General features: G+C 43.1%; 1 protein-coding gene across 4 annotated transcripts in view; it reads right to left on the bottom strand.

Annotated features, from left to right (window-relative positions):
• Positions 1–18,255, bottom strand: part of gria1a (glutamate receptor, ionotropic, AMPA 1a) — a 59,106-nt gene extending 40,851 nt beyond the window's left edge. For all 4 annotated transcript variants that reach the window (XM_018756473.2, XM_018756476.2, XM_018756474.2 and 1 more), the window contains exons 1-3: positions 18,008–18,255; positions 17,490–17,624; positions 864–1,103 (exon numbers count right to left, since the gene is read on the bottom strand). In XM_018756473.2, coding sequence (XP_018611989.2) covers positions 864–1,103; positions 17,490–17,624; positions 18,008–18,089 — 457 coding nt within the window. In that variant the 5' untranslated portion in view covers positions 18,090–18,255. The remainder of the gene's footprint in view (positions 1–863; positions 1,104–17,489; positions 17,625–18,007) is intronic.
• Positions 18,256–26,487: the final 8,232 nt, after the last annotated feature.

The raw sequence follows: 26,487 nt of genomic DNA, 5'->3' as shown, positions 1-26,487 counted from the left end.
ACTGTGGAAGGGCCAAGGAATGCAATACACCTGATACGGACAGGTGCTCACTCCTCCAGCAAGATATGCCACAAGAGGGAAAAGAGTACTGCGATGAAATGTGCAACGTAAAAGTTTTTCACGACCAGTGGCAGTTTATTTCTATTTATTTTTGGACATTTGTAATGGATTTTTAAAAATTCGGTCTATCTGATGTGTTTTGTTATCATTTCTGTTAGTGTTTTTACTGAAAGGACCTCAAGTTAACCAACTGGGTCAAAACCACAAACATACCGGCTGTCTCCACACTTCAAGCAGGGGGTTTGGTTCTTTTCCAGAATGCTAAATACCTCCCAACAGCTGGCCAATATGGGTCTGGAGAAACACTATTTATAATGATGCTCAAATGTATTTATAGTAAGAGTGCCAAGATTAAGACTGACTAAGAGTGGCATGGGGGGGAGGGGGCGCGGGGGCATGGTGGCGCAGCGGGTTTGGCTGGGTCCTGTTCTCTGGTGGGTCTGGGGTTCGAGTCCCGCTTGGGGCGCCTTGTGACGGACTGATAACCCATCCTGGACGTGTCTCCTCTCCCTCCAGCCTTTCACCCTGTGTTGCCAGGTTAGACTCTGGTTTGCCGCAACCCCGCTTGGGACAAATGGTCTCGGACAATGTGTCTAACAGCGGAGTCTGAACTTTCGGTGATGTGAGGTGCACAGCAGAAACTCAGTAAGCTGTCATAAAAGTCTTTGGTTTGACTCAACTAGGCACTGAACTCTCAATTTTCCTTTTACCACAACTTTCAGGGTAACAACTTAATAAAGAGCCGATTAAGAGGTCAATCAGAGTGTGGAGGGAGAGCCAAGGAAGGGCACGGGGTTTCTCACCCGAATGGGAACTGTACATGTATACGAACTTGGTCCACTTGTAGTGCTCAATGACTCCAACCAGGGCATCCTGCAGCTCAGGACGCAGCTGAATCACGAATTGGTTGGAGGTTTCAATGGGGAAGCTGGGTGTGACGAAGCAGACGTGTAGCGCCCCGCAGAAGGACATCAGCATGTTCACTGTCTTCCTGTCATACAGTCCAATGATGGCGTACACCCCCTTGGAAAACTGCGAACAAACTGGGGTGAATGGGAAAGGGCGAGGTCAATGAGGGATGACGGAAGGAAAAGAGAGAGAAAAAGTTGTGAATTTCAGCAAGACATTCCTGTGACCAGAGCAGCTGATAAAAAGCACAAATCCTCATTGCCTGGGGCATTGAGCCATGTATTCCTCTCTTCCTTTGCTTAACATTTAATGAGAAAGTACGTGAGAACACCCTTTGCTGTGCTGTTTAGTAAAGACAGAAGACGTGTCGAAGCTGTAAACATGTGGTGCATCACTCTGGACCTAACCAACCCCGACCGCAGAGATCTAAAAGATCGCCGATGGGCAACACGGTCCAGCAGCGCAAGAGTCGAGAAGGCCATGGAGCAGGCTGTGTCAAGGTGACCGAGGAAAAGGATAAGACTGCACTGAGTCGGACCTCTTTCCCAGCTCACTGTATGAGCCTGCATGAATCACCCTCAAGGTCTGCAGACTCATTTATCTACACATTAAGAGAACAGATTCCCCTATGGGGTTTTATTGTTTAGCATTTAAACAAAAGAAGGTGTGTGGAACAGCAACTCTGTGAATTTAAATGGGTGTATGGTCATTTCTCCTCCAGTTTAACAAAACCTGTTTAAAAACGGTGAGAAATGTAAACAGCACCACAAAAAAAAAATTAAATTGAATTATTCTAATGAAAAAACTATTACATCAGTTCCGTGGACAAGAAAGTGTCCTTGTACTTTCGCTTGAACACTGGTGCAAAGGATTATCGTGCAGGGAGAAAGTCAGTGGCAAGCCAAGGGGGCCGCGGGTTGATGAGGTAATTCAATGCATTCAGAAGGTATTACTGACATTTAAAAGACAGCAGGGTCTCTCTTACCCCCCTGCCACCACTCTACATCACAACACTAATACTGTGTTTTACAGGGAAGCTCTGCTATACTTTCCCATGCTGCCAAAATGTCTGCCATCTGTTTTCCTCTTGCTTCTTCTTCTTCTTCTTCTTCTTTTTCCGTCGCCCCACCCGCACTTACTTATTGTGCCGTCATATCTCAGCCTGTCTTGTACATACCCGCTTGGGTTATTTTCGTTCTATGGCGATTGGCCTCATGCTCCAGCGTATTTACTAAACAGATTGAAATTCCAGTCTGTTCCCTGCCCTCGGCCCAAGTCACAGTGTGAGTTGCTGGTTGGTGCGAGGAGAGGAAGACAGAGAGAGATGGCCGTCGCCCAAGAGGCCCGCCCCGCCGAGGTCCAGCACACACACCGTGTGCTTGGCCTGCCCCTGCGGACCTCCAGTGCCCTGGATAAGCATACGCACGCCAGAGTGAAAGGGACGTGTATCCTGAGAGGGCTCTGAGTTCACAGTGACTCATGATCACACTGAAATTTTGCCTTCAAAATTGGCACCGCATTTAGCTTTCTCAGGAGAAAGGAAAGGAAATAAAGCCGGGACTATTGTTTTCTGATGTCTGTCACGCAGCGAGAGCTATTAATCATTTGGTCTGGCCTAGGCACACACCTGTGCTTGTTTCACATTGTTTCACATTATTGTGACTATTTAAATAGTCACAATAATGTGAAACAATAATAATTTAGTAAACTATTAAGAATAATATTTTCTTAATTATTATTTATATTAATTATTATTATTATTATGGGGGCGCGGTGGCGCAGTGGGTTGGACCGGGTCCTGCTCTCCAGTGGGTCTGGGGTTCGAGTCCCGCTTGGGGTGCCTTGCGGCGGACTGGCGTCCCGTCCTGGGTGTGTCCCCTCCCCCTCCGGCCCTACGCCCTGTGTTGCCGGGTAGGCTCCGGTTCCCCGCAACCCCGTATGGGACAAGCGGTTCGGAAAATGTGTGTGTGTGTGTGTATTATTATTATTATTATTAGTAACAATAGTAATTTAGTAAATTCAAACTTCAATTTCAATTCTTACTACTATAACTACTACTACTTCTACTGGAAAATTTCAACTGATTCTTGAGTAATTGAATAAAAGACCAAATAAATTAGGAAATACATTAAAGAAATGCAAATTATTATTATTATTATTATTATGCAGATATCAATACCAGGTTTACTCAGTCATGGACTATGTAGCAGCTCTAGGTGTAGTATAGTTGTGTCCTTATTACCATCAGCTCTTCTCCGTCCATCTCTTTCCATTTTCTACCCATCTTCAACTTATTCAGAAATACTGGAGTCAGACTAACTCTGTACATTATACATATTTTATCAGTCATTTCACAGTTCTACCTTTGCAGCAGGTTGAACTGGTATATTTACTGCAGCTCCGATGCAAAATGTTCCGTGATCAAAGGTTTCCATGACACTGGATATGAATCAGGACTGTAACACGGCTACCTGGGGAAGAGCGTGGCACCTTTCCATTGCGCCCTTGAGTTGCAGCGCTGACAGAAACAGTTTGCTTACCCGCCATCATTTATACAACATCAGGGAGTGAGCGACTTGCGGGGTCAAGAGTGAACCGGGGGCATTTGCGACTGATCGGCGCAGCAGTGCAGCTTTAAGTAGCGTGTTAGCAGCTGCCTGAGCTGGCGTGCTCACCGTCAGCCGGATGAACACGAGAACAAAAGAGAAACGCTACCAGTGCAGATGGGACTGCGGGAGGCTGCGCACACAGCAATTTCGAGAAATGAAATTAAGGCACTTTCAAGGACTTGGTCAAAGACCAAATAAACTTCATTAGTGTCACTGACAATGAGGATGCAAAAAATGCCATATGGCTGTGGGGATGAAACGCACAAGAGAAGCAGAAAATATTTCAATGTAATGTGTAATCAGTGTGTTATAAAGCTATGAAGACAGCACCTGTGTGTTATCCTTGACAAACACTTCTGAGTAGAACAACTTACAATGTTGTAATGTATTAATTGGATACTTTGTTGAAAAAAGCAATCTGCAGATTTTCAAGAGCAGGGCTGTGTCATTGACATTCTTCCATTGAACTACTAGTCATTATTTCAAATTATCAAGTAAAGTGAAAGTAATAATTAATTATGGTTTCACTGTTTTAATTACAGATATTAGTAAAAGGCTATCCACAAAAAGAGACCTGGTGCAGCAGCAGGACCAGTCAAAGAATGCTGTTTTCAAACTCCAGATGGCTTGGCTTTAACTTGGCATTCTCTGACTTAAACCCCATCCATTTTTTTTCCTGGCTGTTTGCTTACCTTAATCACAGGTGTGTCTTATATATTGCATCAAGCAGCCATAAAACTAGTCACTTCAGACCAGATTTGCACCTTTAAATACCCATTTGACAGACACATGACTTTACAGCAGATCGATGCCACACAATCTTCGGTGAGGAAAAAAGTTTCCTCAAATTAAAGTTCCAATAAAGGTTATGAAGTAGCACTACACTGAAAGAAGGCCCTTATCAGATAAAACAAACAAAAATCCCTAAACTACATATGGACCCTAAAGCAAAAAACACCAATCAACTGAACTTCCTCCCTGTGGACCTGGCCGAAAAGCCATCCCTCAACCCCATCATTGCAAAATCCCCCTCTGACTTGACCTTTTTATTGCTGATATTGTTAAGATATAAACCCATCCGTCACAGTGGTGAATTCTATTTAGAAGGGTTTGAAGGCACTGCACTTTTCAGCCGGCTCAAGGGAGTTTGTCATGAATCATACTCCTGTTTTGCACTCCCATACCGCACCACTACTATTGAAATGCTGTAGTACTCAACCAAGTCCTTTCATGTAATTCCTTGCGGGTTTATATGAAACTCTTTCTAAGGTGAAGTGGATGTATGATTACATCGGAACTGGAACCATCAAATTTAAACCTGCTTTTTATGAAGATAATTCTTCCACTAAATGACCTTTATGGTTCCTTGTCAGTTATAACTGGTCAGTTTCTTCTACGGTACATTTTACAAAATCAGTCCAGGGTAAAGACTCTAGTAAGATTTGGGCAGAAGCAGGTAGCGAAGTGGTTAGAGTCAGTCTCTTTGGAAGAAATCAGGTTTAAATCCCCCCCCAAAAGTAAAAACTGACCTGGCTGTAGAAATGGGTAGATAGTTGTAAGTAGCTTGGTGTACAACTCTTACACTGTAAGTCGCTACCAAAAAAATAGTTGGTTAAATCAATCTTTAAAACATATGAAATGGCCAGACAGACACAGTGGGTAGTGCCAGTCCCTCATGGCTTCTGGGTTGTGGGTTTGGACACAGGTTTGAATCAAGGACTGTCTGGATGGAATCTGCATGTCCTCCCTATGTGCTTCATTTTCCTGCCACAGTCAGAAGATGTTTCTTTCAAATGAGCTGGTGACTCAAAATTGCGCATATTTTGTGTGTGTCATTGTCCACAGCGTACTCTGCCTCATGCCCCATGCTTCCAGGACAGGATCCAGACCGCCACAACCCAGTACTGGAGAAGTGGTTATTGACAGTGAATGAATGCATATCAAGTCAATCTATCATGTGAATTTCAGAAAGCGCCTGAAGAAAACCCCCCAAAAAACTAGAGAAAAACGGCAGATTATAGTTTATCAGCCTTGTCCCTTATTGAAAAGGGGCAGCATCGTAGCACAGAGAGTAGAGCTCCTCTCTCACAACGCCTGGGTGGTGTGAGAGGATGTGGGTTTGATTCCCCTGAGTCTGTATGGCATTTGGAGGTTTCCTCTGGGTGCTCCGGTTTCCTCCCACAGTCCAAAGACATGCTGTTCAGGTTCCCCCATAGTGTGTGAGTGACAGAGAGTGTGTGTTCCACTGATGTATGGATGAGTGACCCAGTGTAAGTAGTGCATCTTGCAGTGTAACTCACCTTGGTGAACAAGGTGTGTGGACTCATAACGCTACATAGAGTTCACTGGAAGTCGCTTTGGAGAAATGCTAAATAAATCAATGTAAATGTCTCCTGCTAAAACAGTCTGGTTATATGCCTGCGGTGAAAAGATGAATTGCCTCATTTCTATTCTTTGTTGGAAGTCCAGGATTTGGAGCGTTTCAATCTGATTTATAAAGCCAAAAGGGCAGAAAACATCTTTCCGAATTAGAGGTCTGCAGTGTGGAGGCTCAGGAAGCAGCAGCTATATGTGACATAACCGAGCCACTTGGCACATACCAGTCACACACCTGGAACTCACACAGCACATGATTGACACACAGCTCACGTCACAAGAATGCATAATGAAAAATGCACTTAATAGTGACCTGTGAACAGCACGTAGACAAATCGTTTTATATGGAGTATTTTTTTTTTCACTTAAAATTCTAGTAGTTCACCTTTCAGAAACCTTTTTCTCAAATACACAGACAATAAAGACAATAACAATAAATACAGAACTCAAAACAGCAGGACTATTTAACTGCCTGAAATCATTTTGCGTTCTTGTTTCAAAGAAAGGCAATTATCGTCTGTCCAAGTGTGGTTCACCCTGTCATGGGTGAAACATCACATCACTGAAACTTGACAGCCATCATCTGAATCTCAATCAAGCCCATTTTCATACGACGGCAGGCCACTAATGAGCTGAGCGAATTGTTGCTTACCATTTTAGGGATCCAAACATCCCCTTTGTGTGACAGTAAGAAAGGCAGACAGGTTTAAGTCTGCCATGACCCAAACCGCTGGGGTTTTCCTGTCCCTGCCGAGCCACCGTCACCATTATTTACTTCACTGTCAAAGAAATGAATTCCAAACACTTCACGGTGAGCAGCCTTTCTTCCAGGAAACCACAACGAGGAACTTTCACTGTCTGACAAGGAACTTCTAGAATCACACAGTGCTTTCCAGTCCAGGAGAACATAACAGTGCTTTCCAGTCCAGGAGAACCGTTTCCTGCTGATGGTCTGATTAGCAGCTTGGTCTGTGTCTGCCCGCCGTTCCCAGACCCCAAGTGGCCCTGCCTTGCTGCTTCGTGAACCATGCTGATCATGGGTAATTTGGCTTCTGATTTTAAATAATTTCTGGTAAAAATTTAGGGGGGGTCCATGGGTTCTACATCATCCTACTTTCTGCTCACCGCCCTTACATCCTCCCCCTCAAAGACACCTCTGCTCGTTCCTCCAAATGGCCGACCCCTTCGGTTACATGCAAACGTCCCCCTCCTCCAGTCCCAGGAGAGCACTCGCACGCCATTACTCCACACAGTGGCGCGTGTAATTCCGAGCACATGGGGGAGATCCGCAGAAATGTGCGGCAAGCTCCAGCTGACCTGTCGGGACAGATCTAGGCCAGCTGTAAACAAATCATGATTTCTAAGAAATCATTACCTCTAGGATTACACACAAAAACAACTACATATAAAAGAAACTGGTTATCATTACACGTAGAGTGGTACATCCAGGTGATCACCAGTAAATAATCATCCGACACACTTGCGGTGCTGATCATCTGCTTTGCATTTAACAAATGCCAACATGACAATTTTGTCAATGACACAAGAGGACATAAAGTATTTATGAAAAATAGAAATGGTAATGCTCAATTAATATGGTCTGCATACATCCTGGTGCCCGCAAATTCCCCAGAGATAAAGTATCCTAGTAAAGAGGTGATTCTGAACCTTCACTGCTCTCTGTACCCCTTGGTCTGAATGCGTACCGCCATGGTGTGTCATAAGCCATTTTCAGCGTGGGACCGTACAGCCTTTCTTTATCAAAGGAGACCTCATGCATCGAGTAATGAGGCTTCATGCCCACTCAGGGGTAGCTTGAACATCCTGTTTACAACCATTTCCCAAGGGAACATGGTTTGGTGCAATAGCAGCATGCTAACTTGTAGAGCCCAGAGAAAAGCGCACTCCGCTTCGCAGAAATGTGACGCTCTCTGGCACATCGATCGCTTGCACTCGATGGTACGAAAGTAATCTGTTGTAAGTCTGTCAAGGGACTCGCTGCGCAGCATCCGCATGAACAAACACGGCTCGAGTAAAGGCACGCTGAGGAGCCGATCGGCTTTCGTGACACAACGGAAAGTCACCTTGACCTTCGTGTGTTCACACGTTAATAGTTTTCGAATGAGAAGGAGGTTACCTGACCCTGACATTCTCTAATCGCATTACTGACCCTGTTTAATAATTTTTTCTTTTCCCAGCGAAGCTGCCAATATCATGCTGGTAATTAAAGTCAGTAATAAACCATTTACCTTGACTTTAATCGATACCTAGTCAAATAATCGATCTGCCACTAAATTGTGTTTTGGCGACTCATTTGTCAAACCCGTGCCAGAAAACTAAAGCAAGACAGAGATAGAGAGTGTGGCTGCTGCCTGCACACCAGTGTCTCATTCTGTAACCACAACCTTAGCTCCTCTTTGCACGCCACATTGATTTCAAAACGCTCTTAATTACTTAACAAGCCGTTCAATGCGTAGCTGATCCACGGCTCCTGTTTTGTTTTACATTGTGCTCTCACTATAGCCTTTGATGCTCTCCCTAATACAGTGCCAAAATTTTAGAGTCAGCTTTTCTTTTTTTTTTCTGATGCATGAAAAATGAAAAAAAAAAAAAGACAGAATTGCTATTTTCATTAGTGCTGGTGCCTTAACGCTCTTAGGCTGTAAGCTTGGAAGTGGGTTTGATTCCAGCTCGGTCTGTATGGAGTTTGCATGTTATCCGTGTGTTTGTGTGGGTTTCCTCCGGGTGTTCCGGTTTCGCCCCACAGACCAAAGACACGTGTTTCAGGCAAACTGGTGGCTCTAAATTTCCTGTAGAGTCTATACGTATGAGTGAATGAGAGTGTGTGATTGTCCAGGTGTGTACCCCTCCAAGCAACTACTGAAGATGGATGGATGATTTTTATAGGCTGCTTCTTTTCCAGTTATTTTTGTGGAGTCCTGCAAATCGTACCCCTGCAGAGTTAAGCTAGATTCCAGTCATACTGAAGTCTTGAAGAAACGTTTACTATCGCTAGTTCCTTTATCGCAGCTGCAGCTGTTTCCCAGCAGTTTCTTTACAGCAAGCAGGGTGCAGACTAGTGGCAGACACCAATCAGTGCTGTACAACAGCATGGGTCAGAATTTACACGTACCGGCAGCACGGAGGGAGGAGATAATCCGACTGGCGACCAGGCAGCTCCTGGTCCCGCATGCTCCCTGGAACCCTTCCTGCCCCTGACAGTGTCAGATGGGCAAACCTCCTTATGGGAGGCCCCGTGCAATCTCCCCTCACTTTCTTCTTGTTCTCAGTTGCTAATCTCCTTGGCTAATGAGCCATCTTCCACATCATCAGCAGCAAAGTCTCCCTCGGTGTCTGTGCCCCATTCCGTCTTGATTCAGAGCCAGCGACGCAACCTCTGTTCCGCAACGGCCACGTCTTTAGAGTTCTCCCGGTTAACGGTCTCCACTTTGGGAGCCACAGTCACCCGTAGACAACAGCGGACAGTGCAAGCCACAGTTATACGGAAAGTAAGGCTGCTTCTGGAGACTTGAGTGCCCTGTGGACGGCTGCAGTTAAACGGCTACCATTGGTCCATTGACAGCAGGCTCTACGGCTCTGTGCTGGCGGCAAAAACAAGTTTAGCCAGGAAGAAAAGTCAGGAAAAAAGCTTACATTCAAGTTCCTTTTCGGGTGTCCTAATCTGACCGGTTTCCTCAGGTCACGGTAAACAGGGACCTCTGACATTTGTGGGATCGCTACGTGAGTATGCATCTGTGTGCATGTGGAGGCAACCACGAATGCATCGGGGGAAAAAAAAAACAGGTCCAGGACACACGCTGATGGCAGTCTGCGCTTTGTGCAGCTGTTGTGCCCTCACTGGAAGATGGATGAGCACAACCCTTTGGCTTCCCTTTATGAGCATCATAACCCTGCCCCCTTCCTCCCCATTAATGCAGATTAGCGCAGAGAAGGGAGGATTTGGGGCCTGTCTGGGACAAAGGGAGCAGATGCTGGCATCGATCTAAAGTGATTCGGGAGGCAGCCAGGATCCTTTACAGCAGACTTCCTGATCCTCCACCGTGATGAAACAATGTGGTGTTATGGCTAATTAATCTGCTAATTGAGAGTGTGAGACTCCTTATACCCTGACCTGCTTTTCCACTCCATCCACACTCCAGCCCCCCCCCACTGTCCTCGTACCTTTAGTGTACTGAGACCGCGATTAGTTCCATATGGCAAGATGGAGAAAGGGTAGACTTCACGTACAAACCCACCTACCTACCAAACGCAAAACTGAATCATCCTTATTTAATGTATTTCTGTTGCTCATCTTCACAAGAACCAAGTAACAGTCCTGAATTTTAATCTGCCTGCATGAGCACTCTTCCTTAGCGGTCCTATTTGAGTTGTTAATTTGAAATTGCGAGCAGCACTTTTGGCCCGCTGTTCCACCCAGGAAATGAAAGATTCATAGAATACTTCTAAAAGTACAATGTGTTTAGTCAGGGGGTAGCTGGGGCATTTTCACGAATTCACTCCCGATAGTGAACACACACCCTGTTCCCGGAGAAACACCGCATAGCCTTTGATGGATTATTAATCACCTGACAAAGTGTTCACTTAGCAATATTGCTTAACAACCCTTTGGGTACTGAGAAACAAATGGGAATTACAAGTTTGCTGTCAGGTTAATGTAACATGGCCAATGGCAGAGGACAGCACACTAAATGTCCTTCTTGCGCTGTAGCACTGCAGAGACTGATAGAGGAGAGCAGTACAGCATTTTTTTTAAAGTACCCCTTGCTCCCAAAGGCTCACAGCCTGGCAGGCTTTTCTGCACTGACCCCACCACATGTTTGCTGGATGTGCCCGCTACACCAGGCTTTGGCAACCTTCCCACAGAAACTCACACCTCACACTCCGCTAGCTGTTTTCCCTTTGGCTTAGCGCACCAAATGGCTGGCAATGGGCTGACGATCCAGGAAGTCTTATTGAACCCATGTCTGTCAGGAGGCTTTACATCAGTCTCCCCCACATCCCAAGGGCCTTGTCGAACTCACTGCTGTCAGGCACCTGATGTCAGCCCAGTTGTCAGCGCCGTACTCCTGGAGAAAAGATTCGACGTCCACCTCCAGTCCCCCACACCGACACAACATCCACAACGAGGCAGATCAACACAAAATCCTTTCGAAAGAAGTATGAAACAGCACTTTCTCACTCCTACAGTAATTCTATCAGCAACTGTTACATTTTAAAGGCCTACCTCCACCCTCAAAATTTAGTATTTAAAAAAAAAAACATGCTTCCTGAACACACCTGTCCTACTCCTACTACATACTGTCAATCCCCAGATGCTTAAAAGCGTTTCCCACGAGGAGCTCCCAGCTTTGGATCTTACAGTTAATAATACATATTTATACTGTCTGACTCAGGAGTGTAATCAGTTTAGATACGATGTCATAAATAATAGATTTAGTGCATCTTATGAAGCAGTTCTTTTGCTACCTTCTCTGCAGCGCAGGCAGACACGTGGCGCCACAGGTCTGCAATAAGGCCACATCCCCCCCGTCAGAAAAACACACACGCAGCAAAATATAACAAAAACGGCATGGCCAATACTTGAGGATGAAACAGTGTTGTGATGTCTTATTAAATTCGACATCCATGCCCACTACAGCAAAAACTGAAAATTCAAGGAGAAGTCCACTCAAGCTGCAGAAAGAGGGAAAGGACCCATAAAAATGTACGTTTGTGTGCAGGTATTTCCATTTGTCCATGCAAGTGTGCTAATCATTGTGAAAACAAGACTTGTTTAATAAAAAAAGCACTTACTCTATTTAATTTGTTCTTCCTGTCCAAACTGTATTGATTGCATGGTTTAATGATAAGCCTTGGACCAAATCCCACCCCTCAGAGGCTCTGAAAGGACTTGTACGATGTGGGTGAGAGATTGTCTCTGTGACAGAATTAATTATTTTAATCATGGCTCATTATTGGAGCTCGTATAGCCTGACTGTTGTGATTGAGCCGGCAGGTTTTGCCAGTACATCAATCGTAAAACTAAACCCTTAGGTTCTGGGAGTACGGCATACTTTGGCTAATATTCTAGTTATGAATATGGGGTGTTTCTTAAAGACTTATTTATTCCCAGAATTTTTTATATAGGAAATGGGAACCAAAAAAAGTTAACTGCCATATGTCACTGATTCTTATATCTGTTATTGTTTTGGTAGTATGCACTATGATGTGTGAATGGGAGATGCGATAAAATCTTCATTAATGTCAAAATAAAAAATCTAACACACAGAATGAGAGGGGCAAAACAAGCAGTGAAGCTGGAAACTGCCCAACTCTGTGTTTCGACACAAGTAGTTCTATTTATTCTGCCCCATTCTAATTATACTCAATGGCAGATTATGGTAATGTAATTTCTTCGCCAAGGCACATTGTGACTAATATTTTCATTTGCATAAAGTCCCTAATGACATCCCTGTTTAGCCATTAATCTGGTTCCAGGACATCACGTTGAGGAGGGACAATATGAGATGCACAAACATGGTAAATGAGAAAATAGGCACAGTTTTGCTGTTTTAAATACAGGACATCATGCTGTCTATTCACAGTAGAGCTTTCTGCTCTCTCCTTCCCTGTTCACTGTCAAACACTGACCATGCTACAAATAATGAAATAATAATAGCATTTAGCATTCACAGCTTGAGTGAGAGACAGGAGAGCCTGGCATCACCTTTCTCACCTTTGGCTCACAGCAGTCAGCCCAGTTTTAGTTCCCCCTTCCCTGGATGCATCCTACCCCAATTCACTTAGCGCATTGCACCTCCCCCTGCACCATTTCTTGAACTCTCCTCCCCTTTAGCTTAGCTGAGCCCAGCAGGTGCAAGAGAGGTGGAGACGACTGGAGGAAGTGTCCCACTGAGCTTGAACCAGGGGTATTGGGGGCTTCCGGGCTTCCTGCTCCCCTCAGCACCGGTGCTCATTGACAGCCTCACGAGCTGGAGGCAGACAGTGCTGCTTAGAGGAATGACACTGGACAGATAGTGGGCTTCACTCTGATGACCTCATATTTCACATAAAATACATATATTACATATATTAATAAACAATGACACTAAAATATAATGACATTAATATTAATGTTTTAATATATGTAGTAAACATCATCTAACGAAGGTTCTTCCAGTATGCTTTCAAGTATACATAGTAAAGGAAAATGTTAACTGAATATCCACTGAAAGTGAAAAATTCTAATCTGTTTGCCTCACCCAGTGCAAAATAACACACGTTGTACATCTAGTCTCTATTGCAGAATTTCTGAAGGGCAGAATCTTATATTCTTGAATATCTCAAGGACTGAAACAGGCTTTTACATCAGTTGCATAGCAACTGACCTCATGTGATTGTCTATCAGTGAGCTGTTAAATGGCATTATTGAAACTTTACCAAGTCCAAAAACCCAAAAGCCAGTGTTTCTGCATTATTTTAAAATGTTTCTTTACCACTTAAAAAAGCACCTTCGACATACAACAATGTCTTGAAACCTGAAAGTAATTTCATATATTTTAACTATCAAGACAGCTAACGATCAACTCCACAACTTGCAGGGTGCTGAATCCTTTATAAATCACTTGGTTTTATGTTTTAGCAAGACAGCTAAAAAAAATTAATTTGACTTATTTTCAATACGGACAAGGCTGTATGATAGACCTACATCTAAGAATTTCAGTAGTTCATGCTACCATGTTCCTGTATCCCTACTAATCCTAAAGGTATTAAGTTCTTCAAATGTGGATTTGCCTGGAATGTCAAAACAAATCTGCTCTGAAATGCAACTATATGTTCATTGCTAAACACAAATAATTCTACAAGAAGCCAAACTAATTCACACCTTCAGACTCACAAGTGAAAGAGCTGATTAGTATATACTACAAAAGCAGAACTTGACCAGTCAGATGACAATGGGAACTGACGGATTCTGTTTATCATGAAATAATTCCCAAGTGCTTTCCTGCTTCTGGCCCCTAAGCAGTTGATGTTCACTTTTTTCTGCTCATGACAGCGACAATTGTTTGTGGTCCGAAGAAAGGAAATCCACAACCAACCATGTCTCGCCTGCTGTGGCTGGGGTGCATAGTACCAATTTCCTTTCAGCTGACACAGATGTCAGATGCATTTTGATGTCACAGAGCTGCCCTGCCTTGCCCCCCTGTCCTTTAAATATGCCCTCCAACAGTTGCCCCCTAATGGCCCAGTGTTGGGTGAGAAAGCAGCACTAACTGTGCCGGCAATTGCCAGACAGTTGGATAAATGGATTTCATACAGAAACAGGTGATGCTCCGCTTTCCATCACATGTTCAAAGAATGAGATCAGGCCACTTCAGGACCTTCTGCATCAACACCGTCATCCTGCAGCATCCTTCGAGAGCTCCAGGGAGTATATGACCCCATGTTACCCAAGAATCGCATTGCCCTGTAAAACCACTCTACCAAAACTGCCTCACAACATCTGACAAAAGCATTCACTGACCTCTGCCTATGCATTGCTTTGAAACACCTACCAAATCACTGCCTTCTGTATTATGTTTGCACAGTAGATTTGAACCAATCTCCCTTTTCACTGCACTTTGCTTTGGAGCTTCTTTAAAGGCAAAATTTATTACTTTTACTGCTGTTATATTTGGTTTCTTGCTTCCTGTTTTGTGAAGGTGAGCTAAACGTGTTAGTCTTCCAGCCAGGGGCTCAGCATAATGGACTCCCTGGAGGTAGTTCAATTATCCTGTTGGATGGCCTGTTAGACACTTTCTCTCGCCAGTATCTGCATCCAGGCTTTTAATATATTGCTTTTATGGGATGATCGAGGTTTCATTAAAACCTTCTTCAACTTTAATAGTCAGTAGACATGGGAAGGAGGGGACCCCTGGTGAGTGCGGAAGCTATGCAACACAGGGGGCACCGCGTGAGATGCTGCACAGTTCCCATCCTCATTACAAAGATGACATAATTCATTGTCTTGTGGCTTTTTAAACACAAGTAGGAGGTTTCTAAGGCCCATAAAATTAATATAACTCAACCAAGACCAAGTGAAAACATAAGTAGGAATACACAGAATGAGTTTTCTACTTTTAAAAGTTCAAATAATATATCAGACATAATGTCTTTTTGTAAACCTAGGTTATATTTTTACACTGCATCTCATTCCTTTTTTCAGGTTATATTACAGCTACCCCATTTCAATGAATAAATTATCTGCAGCCCTTACCTATTACACTGATTGCATCTCACGTGCTAAAAGCAAATACTGGAGTTTCAGTGATATATTTAATTATAATATTATAGCTATGCTACGAATGTTATTGGCACTGACTGATATTGGTTTTCATATGGAATTTAAATTTGATTATTTTCATCTCATCCTGTACGGGACAGCTAATCATACTACTGGAAACTTATGGGAAAAAAATTACGAGATATATATTGTGATTCATATTTGGGGAAAGGGTGGGGGGAGCGGTGGCGCAGTGGGTTGAACCACAGTCCTGCTCTCTGGTGGGGCTGGGGTTCGAGTCCCGCTTGGGGTGCCTTGTGACGGATCCTGGGTGTGTCCCCTCCCCCTCCGGCCTTACGCCCTGTGTTGCCGGGTAGGCTCCGGTTCCCCGTGACCCCGTATGGGACAAGCGGTTCTGAAAATGTGTGTGTGTGTGTGTGTGTGTGTGTGTGTGTGTGTATTTGGGGAAAGATAAAAAGCCTTACAGCACACAAATACTGCTATGTTAAAAAATGTAATGCGGCAACAAGGGAGCTTATGGTTATGGAGACGATCAGAATACGGCTAATAAATGACTGCAGTAGGCTAAGCCAAATGTTCAAATGCTGAAGTGTGACTGTTTTCACAAATAATCATTAACAGAGAAATATAACAGATTGGCTTCTGTAAAATGAAACAATCTATTGGAAACCATGAGCTGGCAGCACTGAGGAACACGATTACAGGTGTTACAGCAGAACATCTGTGCCCCATTAGGGACACTGTAACATCTCATTATAACATCTCATTGTCGTATCATATTGGAACACCTTGTTGTAACATCTCACTGATATGTCTCATTGGAAATGTAACATTTTACTGTAGCATTTCTTAGCAACATCTCAGTGTAATTTAAATATCCCACTGGAACAAATCACCTGAACAGCTTATTGTAAAATCTCATAGGAACATCTAAACTGGTGCTGCAGTTAACCTAAGATGTATTTTCCCTTTTAGGGAATGAGATTTCCTCAAACCGTGTGGTTTCACCTGGTTCATATGTTTCACCTAGTTACATTGTTTCAGCGCGAGGGGTAAGTCAAGAAGTATGCGAACAATAACCTGTTATTGCGGGTACTTGTTGACTTACCCAAGGCTCCAAGGTCTATACAGTACAGACGCGTGGGACTCAGTGTCGAATAGGAAAACGAGGGTTTTTCTGTCTCTTGACATCGACTAACATATTTCCCCGCGTTACTAAGTAGCGCGAAGTGACCGTCGTGCCGACGCGCAAACTCAACTTCAAGGCAATCGCGCCGCAGCGACATAATCAAGTGCGACTTATGAAACTAGACACACAATAAATAGTAGAATTGCACGGGCGGGTTTGTGCAACACGATCATGCGGCCAAGGCGTACTGAAAGAGCATCGGTTTTACAGAACACAGTAATTTAAACACGGTGAGTGAGTGCGAGTTTGTGCCGCGACAGTTTCCTCAAAGCGATCCGTGTACAGTAGTAATGGAAGACGCGCACTGCGCCCCCCGCCATCCATTTTCCCATTCATTGTAACACAAACGTGCCGCATGTGATGTGGACATCGCGGGAATGGGATGTCCCGCTTGCTGCTCAATTTTGGTCGTATGATCATGGCAAAATAAAAGTAGGACATGAGGAAAGTAAGAGTACAGCTGGACACACCAAACTCAAACACTCAAATGTACTACTCAGGGACCCATTTACTTCTGCAACTAAAGCTCCATCAAGTTGAACACTGCAAGACACAGCACGCCGCGAGAAAAGGAAAAGTCCCACCAAACAGTATGCGTGCAGTTCCATCATGTATCTCTGGGAATTATTACGGGATAATTTAGATGATGGTATAAAACGATGTTTATTCATCGTCGCGCACTTGAATATAAGCGCTGCTGAAAATAAGTAGCAGTGATTGAAGTGCAATCGAAACGATAGGTGCCAGCAAAGAAGAAAAACGCCCAGGTTTGCCATTGAAACAGCTTTATTTTCATTTATTTATATATTTATTTATTTCGTAACTCAAAAGTGGGCTACACCAGGGAAAAGGACACCACTTGACACCGCACGCATCCACCGAGCAAATATATCCCGCAGATCATCTGGACAAAAGCAACAGATGGATCCAAAATATCACGAGTGGTGTTTGGTGTCCCCCGACAGCACCAGGCTTGTAAAAGTACGACAGGACTGGAAAAAAAAAAAAATGTTTGTTCTGTTGACGGGGAGAGAAAGAGAAAGAGACGGGCTGTCACACTTACAGGCGTATGTCATTGCGAAGCTGTCGCTGATATTGACCATGTCCACCTGGGGTACCAGTTTGGGGATCTCCTGGTGGTGTGAGAGTGCAAAGCGAAACACCTCATATTCGTGGGAGCCGGTGGGGAAGAGACCCCCTAGAAATTGAAACAGAAAAAAATCACGATAAATAAGTCCAGTTACGCACAAAATCGTGTTAGCCTGAAATCGGATGGAAGTGCCTCTTTCCTTCACTGTCACTGCGTTCATTACGCGCGTCGCTGAACACAAAAACGTGCTCACGAATCGACCTCGTGCCTCGCTCGGCATTACCCCGAATTCGTAAAAATATCGAAAACTGCATGCATCTTTATGAGGCGCGTTCATTTTTTATTAATCAAAACCGTGCTGCAGAAACAAGTCAACAAAGGACTGCCTGTAGCAGGTGTTAATATATAATATATTCCTGCGTCAAAACGCTCACATGATGAAAAATAACCGCGTTACTTTTTAATGAATGACATATAATATTTTTACTCACCTATATTGATATTACTTGGGAAACTTGTACTTAAGCACACCCCCAGAAAACTGGTGCAGAGCAGGGTAAAGCTTCGCTGCATATTTCCTTTTGCATTAGCGAAGGGAAAAATAGCCGAATTCCAACCATAGGTTTGTCCGTGATTGATTTTTTTTCTTGTTTTGTTATTTATTGCTTTTTATTCTCCTTATTCTCGTCTTGTCTTCCTCTGTCGCGCGCCGCCCTCCACACGCTGCGTGCGCTCGCGACGCCGCCCGAATAACGAAGTGATCGCGCGGACAGGCAGGGGGGAGAGAGAGAGAGAGAGAGAGAGAGAGAGAGAGAGACAGAGAGAGAGAGAGAGAGAGAGAAAGCTTCGTCGTGAGACCGCCGTCCTCGCACTCTGCGCTTCGCGCTGGACGTCCTTGTCGTACGGGCCGCCGAAGAGAAACTAGGTGCTGGACCCAGAGACACCTGGAGACGCTCAGACAGAGTCAGAGAGACAGAGATTCGTACAGACGGAGGGAGTAGGAGAGACTCGGAGATACACTGACTCTGAGGCACAAAGACTAAACTCAGAGAGACAAAGAGACTCGCTTGGGCACAGAGTGGATCAGAGAGACGAGAGAGACGAGAGACGAGGGGGTGCGGTGGCGCAGTGGGTTGGACCACAGTCCTGCTCCCCGGTGGGTCTGGGGTTCGAATCTCGCTTGGGGTGCCTTGCGACGGACTGGCGTCCCGTCCTGGGTGTGTGGGTGTGTCCCCTCCCCCTCCGGCCTTACGCCCTGTGTTACCGGGTAGGCTCCGGTTCCCCGTGACCCCGTATGGGACGAGCGGTTCTGAAATGTGTGTGTGGATCAGAGAGACTGAGAGACAATAAAAGACACAGAGAGACAAGAGACTCAGAAAGACTCAGAAAATCAGGGAGAGACCTGCAGACTCCCAGAGAGAGACTGGGAGAGAGAGAAAGCAAGACTCCGAGAAACACTGAGAAACTCTGAGAGACTCAGAAAAGCACAGAGAGACACCGAGAGATTTGGGGAGACACCAAGACACTGGCAGAGACACTGACAGATGCCCAAGGCCTCAGAGAAACGCACAGAGACTCAGAGAGACATGGAGGCACTCTGAGACAGTGGGATCCTGCTCACAGTGGTCTCCCCATGTCTTTGACGCTGTTAACACACTGCTGACAGTAAAGATAACAAGCCCAGTCATCACACTTTGTCTTGAAGGTCCGTAGCTGCATTTTCCATTGATGAAAAATGCAGAACACAATTTCTTTTTTTTTTTTTTTTCCCCAAGATTTGAAAAAAATTATTCGCAATGACATTTTACATATGACACCATGTACAGGCCTATATGTGTTGAAGTGAAGCAGTTGAGGTGAAGTGCTAAAGGAAATACACAAAAACATGGGACCACCTGTAACTATGAGCCATGAACCAACTCAGGTTACACTGAGAATGATAACACTGCAGATGGATGGATGATGGTGGTGACGATGATGCTGTTGTCTTTCACTGCATGCCCTTGGTTATCTTTGCATGTGCGCGTGTGTGTTTCTGTGACCTTAAGTTCACTTATATCTATTATAATAAATGAGCAGCTCACGAAACACACATCTCAGTATACAGGTGCTAAATCTCTAACCACATGATAGACAAATCTCATGTGAGCTCTGAGAGCAACAGGTCATACCAAAAATATGCCATTAAAGTGTAATTTAATAACAATCCATCGTGCGCTATTTTAACACGCGGCTCTGTTCATCTGCTGTTCGGGACACATGGAGATTGAGTGGTGAAATGCTATTTATAACACATTAGACAAGGCACCGTGCCAGGGATTGCACGGCAGGAATGACCACATCTTGGCCATGATCGTTTTACGGGAAGTTCTGACTGAACAGCACGTTGGCTGTTGCCAAGCGGACTGTGATTAGGTTCTGAAGCCGAAAACGAGTTGACAGAATTTCCTATTGCAGAGTGAAACTACTGTGGCATATTCAGCATAAGCTGTTATGGTGTTTTTTTTTTTTTTGCATTTTTCTCATTTAAAAAAAAAGAAACCAAGACTGAGGGAAATTAAGGTAGATTTCAATTTTATTTGCTGCATTTTAGGATTAACCTTTCAGTTCAGGCTCCATCTCTGCTTAATTGGTTTCATTACCCTCTTTTAGCCCTTCCGTTTCTCTGGAGTGTATTATTCTCTCCCTGCCTGTCTGCTAAATCCATGGGGTCATACCATGTCCCATTCCTGTCCTTCACTTCACACAGGTTTTCTCTGACCCCCTTTCCAACATTTCTTCTTAACCATATCATTAGTTTGCCTGGCTCATCTATACACATTGTTAAAGCCATTATTCACTTGTAGAATTCTACTCAGATATAAACTGAATGAGAGAGGGGACCTCAGAGTATATGATTTAATTTAGTCTTTTAAATTTAAAAATTAAAAATGTTTACAGCAGTATTCTGCATCTGCAAATCGGTGACTTTCAGCATGCTGTATCACAGAAATCAAGATGTAATGCTGATCAGTCAACAACATCTGATTAAAATAGTACTGGCTGTGATTGCACTTGCGGGCCATAAATTAGTTATTAGGCCAGTCCCCACACGGAATGAATAAAAAAATGCTGACAACAAACGACAAATTCAGTGTAAAATACACATGCAATACATGGAAACACATGCTCACTAATTGAGGACCCACATCTGTAGGTTTTAGGTTCACTGACTTTGCAATATCAGTATTAGCCTGAGTGGAATTACAAGGTTAAACAGAGTCTTTGATTTTTTTTAGAGTGGATTAATTGCAGTCCACTTTATCGTGTGTGGGTCCTGTGCTTGTTTACGGAATGACGTTTTAAATCCTTTACTATAATACTTGACTCAATTAGGATTAAGGATAAGCTATTTATCAGACAGAAACAATTCAGTTTGCTGAGCTGAGAGTAAAATGACTTTTTCTGTCATTGTTTCTAGCAAATAAAAGAGAGAATTAACATATTTTCTTCGACAACTCATTTTTTATGATTAAATCATAAAATCTAAAATTGTTGACCTTTTTTCCTAGCTTTTCCAGATTAAAAAAACACTTGTCCATTTTATACTCCAGGATGTATTCTCCTTACATACGGTATGGGTTTTCATAAAAAGGTAACTGTCATCAGTATGATGTCCACAGTACGACAGGGATTACAGTGAGATTAATGCAATATCTGGTAAATAATAGTATAGTGAAATAAGAGTTTACTGCATGTCATGTAGAATTTCACATATTGGTATCAGATTTTTCAAAGTACATTAAATCTGTGTTTTCTAAACCTCATATTGGCTTGGAGTTTTCTGTTTTTTTTTTTTTTTTTTAGAATCATTTGTAAAACACTTTGTGACAGCATGCTTGCAAAATCCACTAAAGGAATGTTGACTGATTGATTGACTATAATAACACAGTGTGTGCTGAGCTATTTTTATTATGTCAATGAGCCTACAAAGTACCATGCTTAAACTGTGCCATTGAACAACCTAGGTACTGCTAAGTACATTTCCAATTCTGACAAATGTCATTCCTGCAAAAAAAGGCATACATTTATTTTTGAACATGCTGGAAAATTATACGGTGCAGTCGCTAGACTTTCATAATTGAATGTTCTGCATTGTTTGGTTCAAGAAGAGGGTGCACTTAAGTCACATTGTGAGCCATATTGAGTCAGGACACTCAGAAATAGGCCCATGTGTATCATCAGTTGCCCCTTGAGGATCATGCCTATCCTGACAGTAATTCTTCAGGGTTTGTCTGTCGTAGGAAAAATATAAATGCAGTGTGAATAAAATGAATGTGACTTTACCTCCTTGCTTAGATGCCTTTAAATTGTTAATAAAATTGTCATATATTATGACATTTTTCACTTTTGACATTTATCAGACATTTGGTTTAAACCCATACAGTATGCTTCATAACTTTCTATACATATAACATAACTTTCTAAAAAAGAAGCTGATAATATTCAGTGACAATACATATGTTGAAAAATTCTTTTTTTTAACAAAATTTCAAAGATTGCTTTTGCGTTTCCGAACCATTATACTAGATGTTAACCAATTTTCTCTAATGCGTTGTAAAAATCTCTTTATGTTTCTACAAAATAATCAATATGTTTTTTTTTTAGAACCAAACTGACTTGTGGTTTATGGTATAGCTTTGAGAATTCTGAAAGTAAACAACATATAAGATTGAGCCTAACATACCTTATGCATCTCAGAATTAAAAAAAAAAAAAAGCATTAACCTTTTTACATAATGACCTTGATTTCCTCTTCTGCTGTTTTAAGAACTAGATTTGTCAAAAAGTATACCTGTTGTTTGGTCAAATCTGATTACAACTCACTATGACATGTCAGATTCTCAGAAACAAACTGCAGTATGTCCTCTTACTCTCTCCCATTGTGATTTTTCTCATTGAGTGATTCCGTCTTTAGGTACATATGTAGCAATGCATCATATGTGGAGTCATATGTCTGACATGACTGATATTCCACAAGGTTATTTGCTATTTCTTAAAGCAAAGTGTAAGGAGAAGGATTTAATCAATGGATTCAGGAAGAAGCCCTATATGTTTTGATAAACTGTATAAGGTCTCTGATACATACTGTCACATGTGTACAGATTGACATATTCTCACTTGGTGTAGTCACAACATCAGATGATTAGTGGAATTTTCAAACTGGGAGACATCAAAAATGTTTCACAGCAGTCATTTCACATGTTCAAGTGTTTCCATGATCTACTCAAACTCTATTACAAAGAGCAGAAGATAAATGTCAAAAATCTGTGTCACTTGTTCCAAAATACAGCACAGAGGTCCCCATTGTTATTGTGGTAACTGCTCCAGTTTCTGTTGTTTGGCCTTTTGGTATATCATGTGCAACCCAGACAAACAAACAGCTTTAAAACAAAAAGCTTTGAACAGCACACACTGAAAAAAAAGAGTTTGTTGGATTTACTCAGATGAATTATGGACATTGGTTCCACATAATTAGTTTGGGTTCACAATATCCTACACATTCGCATGGTTTCAGTATAATAATTTTATGTTAATCGGATGCATTTTAATAAAGTGTACATGCTCTAATTAAGTTATCCTAACATAATTCAGTCGTGTTGACTTAACATCATTCTTTTATATTCAGATACATCTTTGAATCATGTTATTTTTATGTAATCTAATCACGTCATCTTTACATCATTATCTTTGTTCAGTTTTAATGGTTTATATTGTTACTCAATATGTTCCATTTTATTTTCAATAAAACAAACAGCTTTAGATTCAAAGGCTTTATTTCATTAAGTGATCCATCTTTCCTTTAATAGCAATATGAATAATACTCTTAAATGCATTGCAATGTGAAATACAGAGATTAGCTCTTAAAGGATCATGCTTATCAAAACAATCTCACAACCACTGTCGCGACTATTGCGATCGCGATCGACTGTCGTGACTATCACGCAACTGTCGCGACTATCAGGATTGCGATTGACTGTCGTGACTATCACGCAACTGTCGCGATCACAATCGACTGTCGCGACTATCGCGATCATGATCGCCTGTCGCAACCATCAGCAACTGTCACTACTATTGCGATCGCGACTACTGTTGCGGCTATCATGCAACTGTCGCGACTATCACGATCACAACTACTGTCGCGGCTATCGCGGCCACTGTCGCGACTATCACGATTGCAATTGACTGTCACGACTATCAAGCGACTGTCGCGACTATCGCGATCATGATCGACTGTCTCAACCATCAGCAACTGTCGCTACTATCGCTATCACAACTACTGTCGCGACTATCGCGGCCACTGTCGCGACTATCGCGGCCACTGTCGCGAATATCACGATTGCGATTGACTGTCACGACTATCAAGCGACTGTCGCGACTATCGCGATCATGATCGACTGTCTCAACCATCAGCAACTGTCGCTACTATCGCTATCACAGCTACTGTCGCGACTATCGCGGCCACTGTCGCGACTATCACGATTGCGATTGACTGTCACGACTATCAAGCGACTGTCGCGACTATCGCGATCATGATCGACTGTCTCAACCATCAGCAACTGTCGCTACTATCGCGATCACAACTATTGTCGCGGCTATCGCGGCCACTGCCACAACTATCGCGATTGCGACCGACTGTCGCGACTATCACGATCACCTTGACCAGAAATTGCTCTATGCCTAGGAAACACCTGATGAGCCATTGTTTTACAAGGACAACTGCAGTATGTGCCATGAAATGTAGCCATAATTTAGACATGTAGTCCAAATAGGAGAGTAAGCATTACATTTTGTGTTGCATGAATATTAGCCCGATCGGGGCTTAGGGCAAGTGCTCAGGTATCTGCACTTTCTTCCAGAAGTCCTACATATTTTTCATGAAGTCCTTTTCTTGAGTCAGAATCAACTGCAGAATTCTTGAGCGCAGAATTCGTTGTCTATTTTTTCAGTGAGTTTTGAATTACTCCATTATGTTTTTATATATGGTAGGTACCACTTTTAGTAGGTTTAATGTAGAATAATTTTAGCAGTTTTGCAGTAAATGTGCTTTAGTCTGTGACAATGTGTTTTGGAACATTGGCTTGGGAAGAGATGTGAGCTCATTTCTCTGTACTATTTTTTCCAAAGACAGGGATTGCCTCAAGATATCATCTTGCATAACAGCTTGGGGATTATATATCCACTGGGACTAAAATAAATCAATGACACAGCTCTGTGGCCTAATAGTCCAGTGATGTCCAGTTGTATTCTTTCTATGGAGTCTCTGATTAATGGTAATGTTGCAGTGATGCTTTTGAGCACCTTGGAAAATAAAATGGAACTATTATATGGTTCTTCGCCTTTTTCAAGCTCAAATGGCCTGGCCATTAGCATGAATCTTAGCTAACACTAGACTTTCTGGTAACACAGAAACCCATGCCAAAATTTAGCAGATTTGTGGAGACTTGATGTGCAGATCGACAGTGTTCAGAATTTTGTGCAGAGTACTATACGTGGGTGAGATTTAATAGTCATGTGCCATCAAATAACGTTAGTGGTGACCTTCCCAGTGGATCAGACGGAAATTGCTATGCAACAGGGGGTGCGGTGGCGCAGTGGGTTGGACCACAGTCCTGCTCTCCAGTGGGTCTGGGGTTCAAGTCCCGCTTGGGGTGCCTTGCGACGGACTGGCGTCCCGTCCTGGGTGTGTCCCCTCCCCCTCCAGCCTTACGCCCTGTGTTGCCGGGTAGGCTCCGGTTCCCTGTGACCCCATATGGGACAAGCGGTTCTGAAAATGTGTGTGTGTGTGTGTGTGTGTGTGTGTGTGTGTGTGTGTGTGTGTGCGCTATGCAACATATGGGTGTAAGTGAGATCTTTTTCTGAATCACTCAGGAAGGCAGGCAAAATCCGGTGGGTGGAATGTCAGGGGTGCACAACCCTTGTTGCTCATTGACTTCCGGACTAACGCTGCTGTCTAATAAAGCCTGGGTCGTGCGAGAGAACGTTGGTTTGATCCCCGCTCAGTCTGTGTGGTGTTTGCATGTTCTCCCCGTGTCTGCATGGGTTTCCTCCGGGTGCTCCGGGTTCCTCCCACAGTCCAAAGACATGTTGTTCAGGTTCCCCCATAGTGTGTGAGTGACACAGAGAGAGTATGTTTCACTGATGTATGGATGAGTGACCCATTGTAAGTAGTGTATCTAGCAGTGTAAGTCATCTTGGTAAATAAGGTGTGTGGGCTGGTAACACTACATAGTACCTGTTGTAAGTCGCTTTGGAGAAAAGCATCTGATAAGTAAATAACTGTAAATAAATATCTGTATACTGTCTATGGGTGGAATCAGGTGAAGAGTGCTGTATTCGAATGATGTATGCAGTGAAAAAGAAGTGAGCAGCTCACAGCACATGTGAAGAGGTGTGTATCAGTGGTCACCCATCCCAAGTTGGTGGGGATGTTCTGCTCTAAAGAGGTAACAGAAGAATTGGGAAATGGACCCCATGTAAGACTGGAAGAAAAGAAAGAATACCAGTGTGATAAGTAAATTGATGTGTTTTGCCTCTTTTTGTCAGTGATCATTTACAGCAATATTGTCATAAGTATTTTATTAAACACCAGACAGCATTTGCAATGCCTGTGTTCTTAACTGCTGCGGTACTTAATTCCTTTTCTTATAATACCTGAAGGTCTCCATGTTTGAAAACCAAGTGATGAGGCCTCTCAAGGCATGTTACTGTTGTTATTGCTGTTATTATTTCTGCTGGTGTTACAGAAATAGCATGTGATGGGGAAAAACAGAGTCAGCCCCTTGCCTTCATATTAATTTTCCTAGTGCTCCTCAAATGCCACATCATGTTACTGCTGAAGTGAAGAAGCGTTAGTCTTATAAAGTGATGGGAAACACCAGGCAGGTTTTCAATGAGCATAAAAATTTTGGTGTCAGATTTGTCTGTGAGAG

Source organism: Scleropages formosus, chromosome 13 (assembly GCF_900964775.1).
Source record: "Scleropages formosus chromosome 13, fSclFor1.1, whole genome shotgun sequence".
Classification (NCBI taxonomy): domain Eukaryota; kingdom Metazoa; phylum Chordata; class Actinopteri; order Osteoglossiformes; family Osteoglossidae; genus Scleropages; species Scleropages formosus.
The sequence above is the reverse complement of the archived record's forward strand: the minus strand, read 5'-3'. Positions and strand labels throughout refer to the sequence as shown.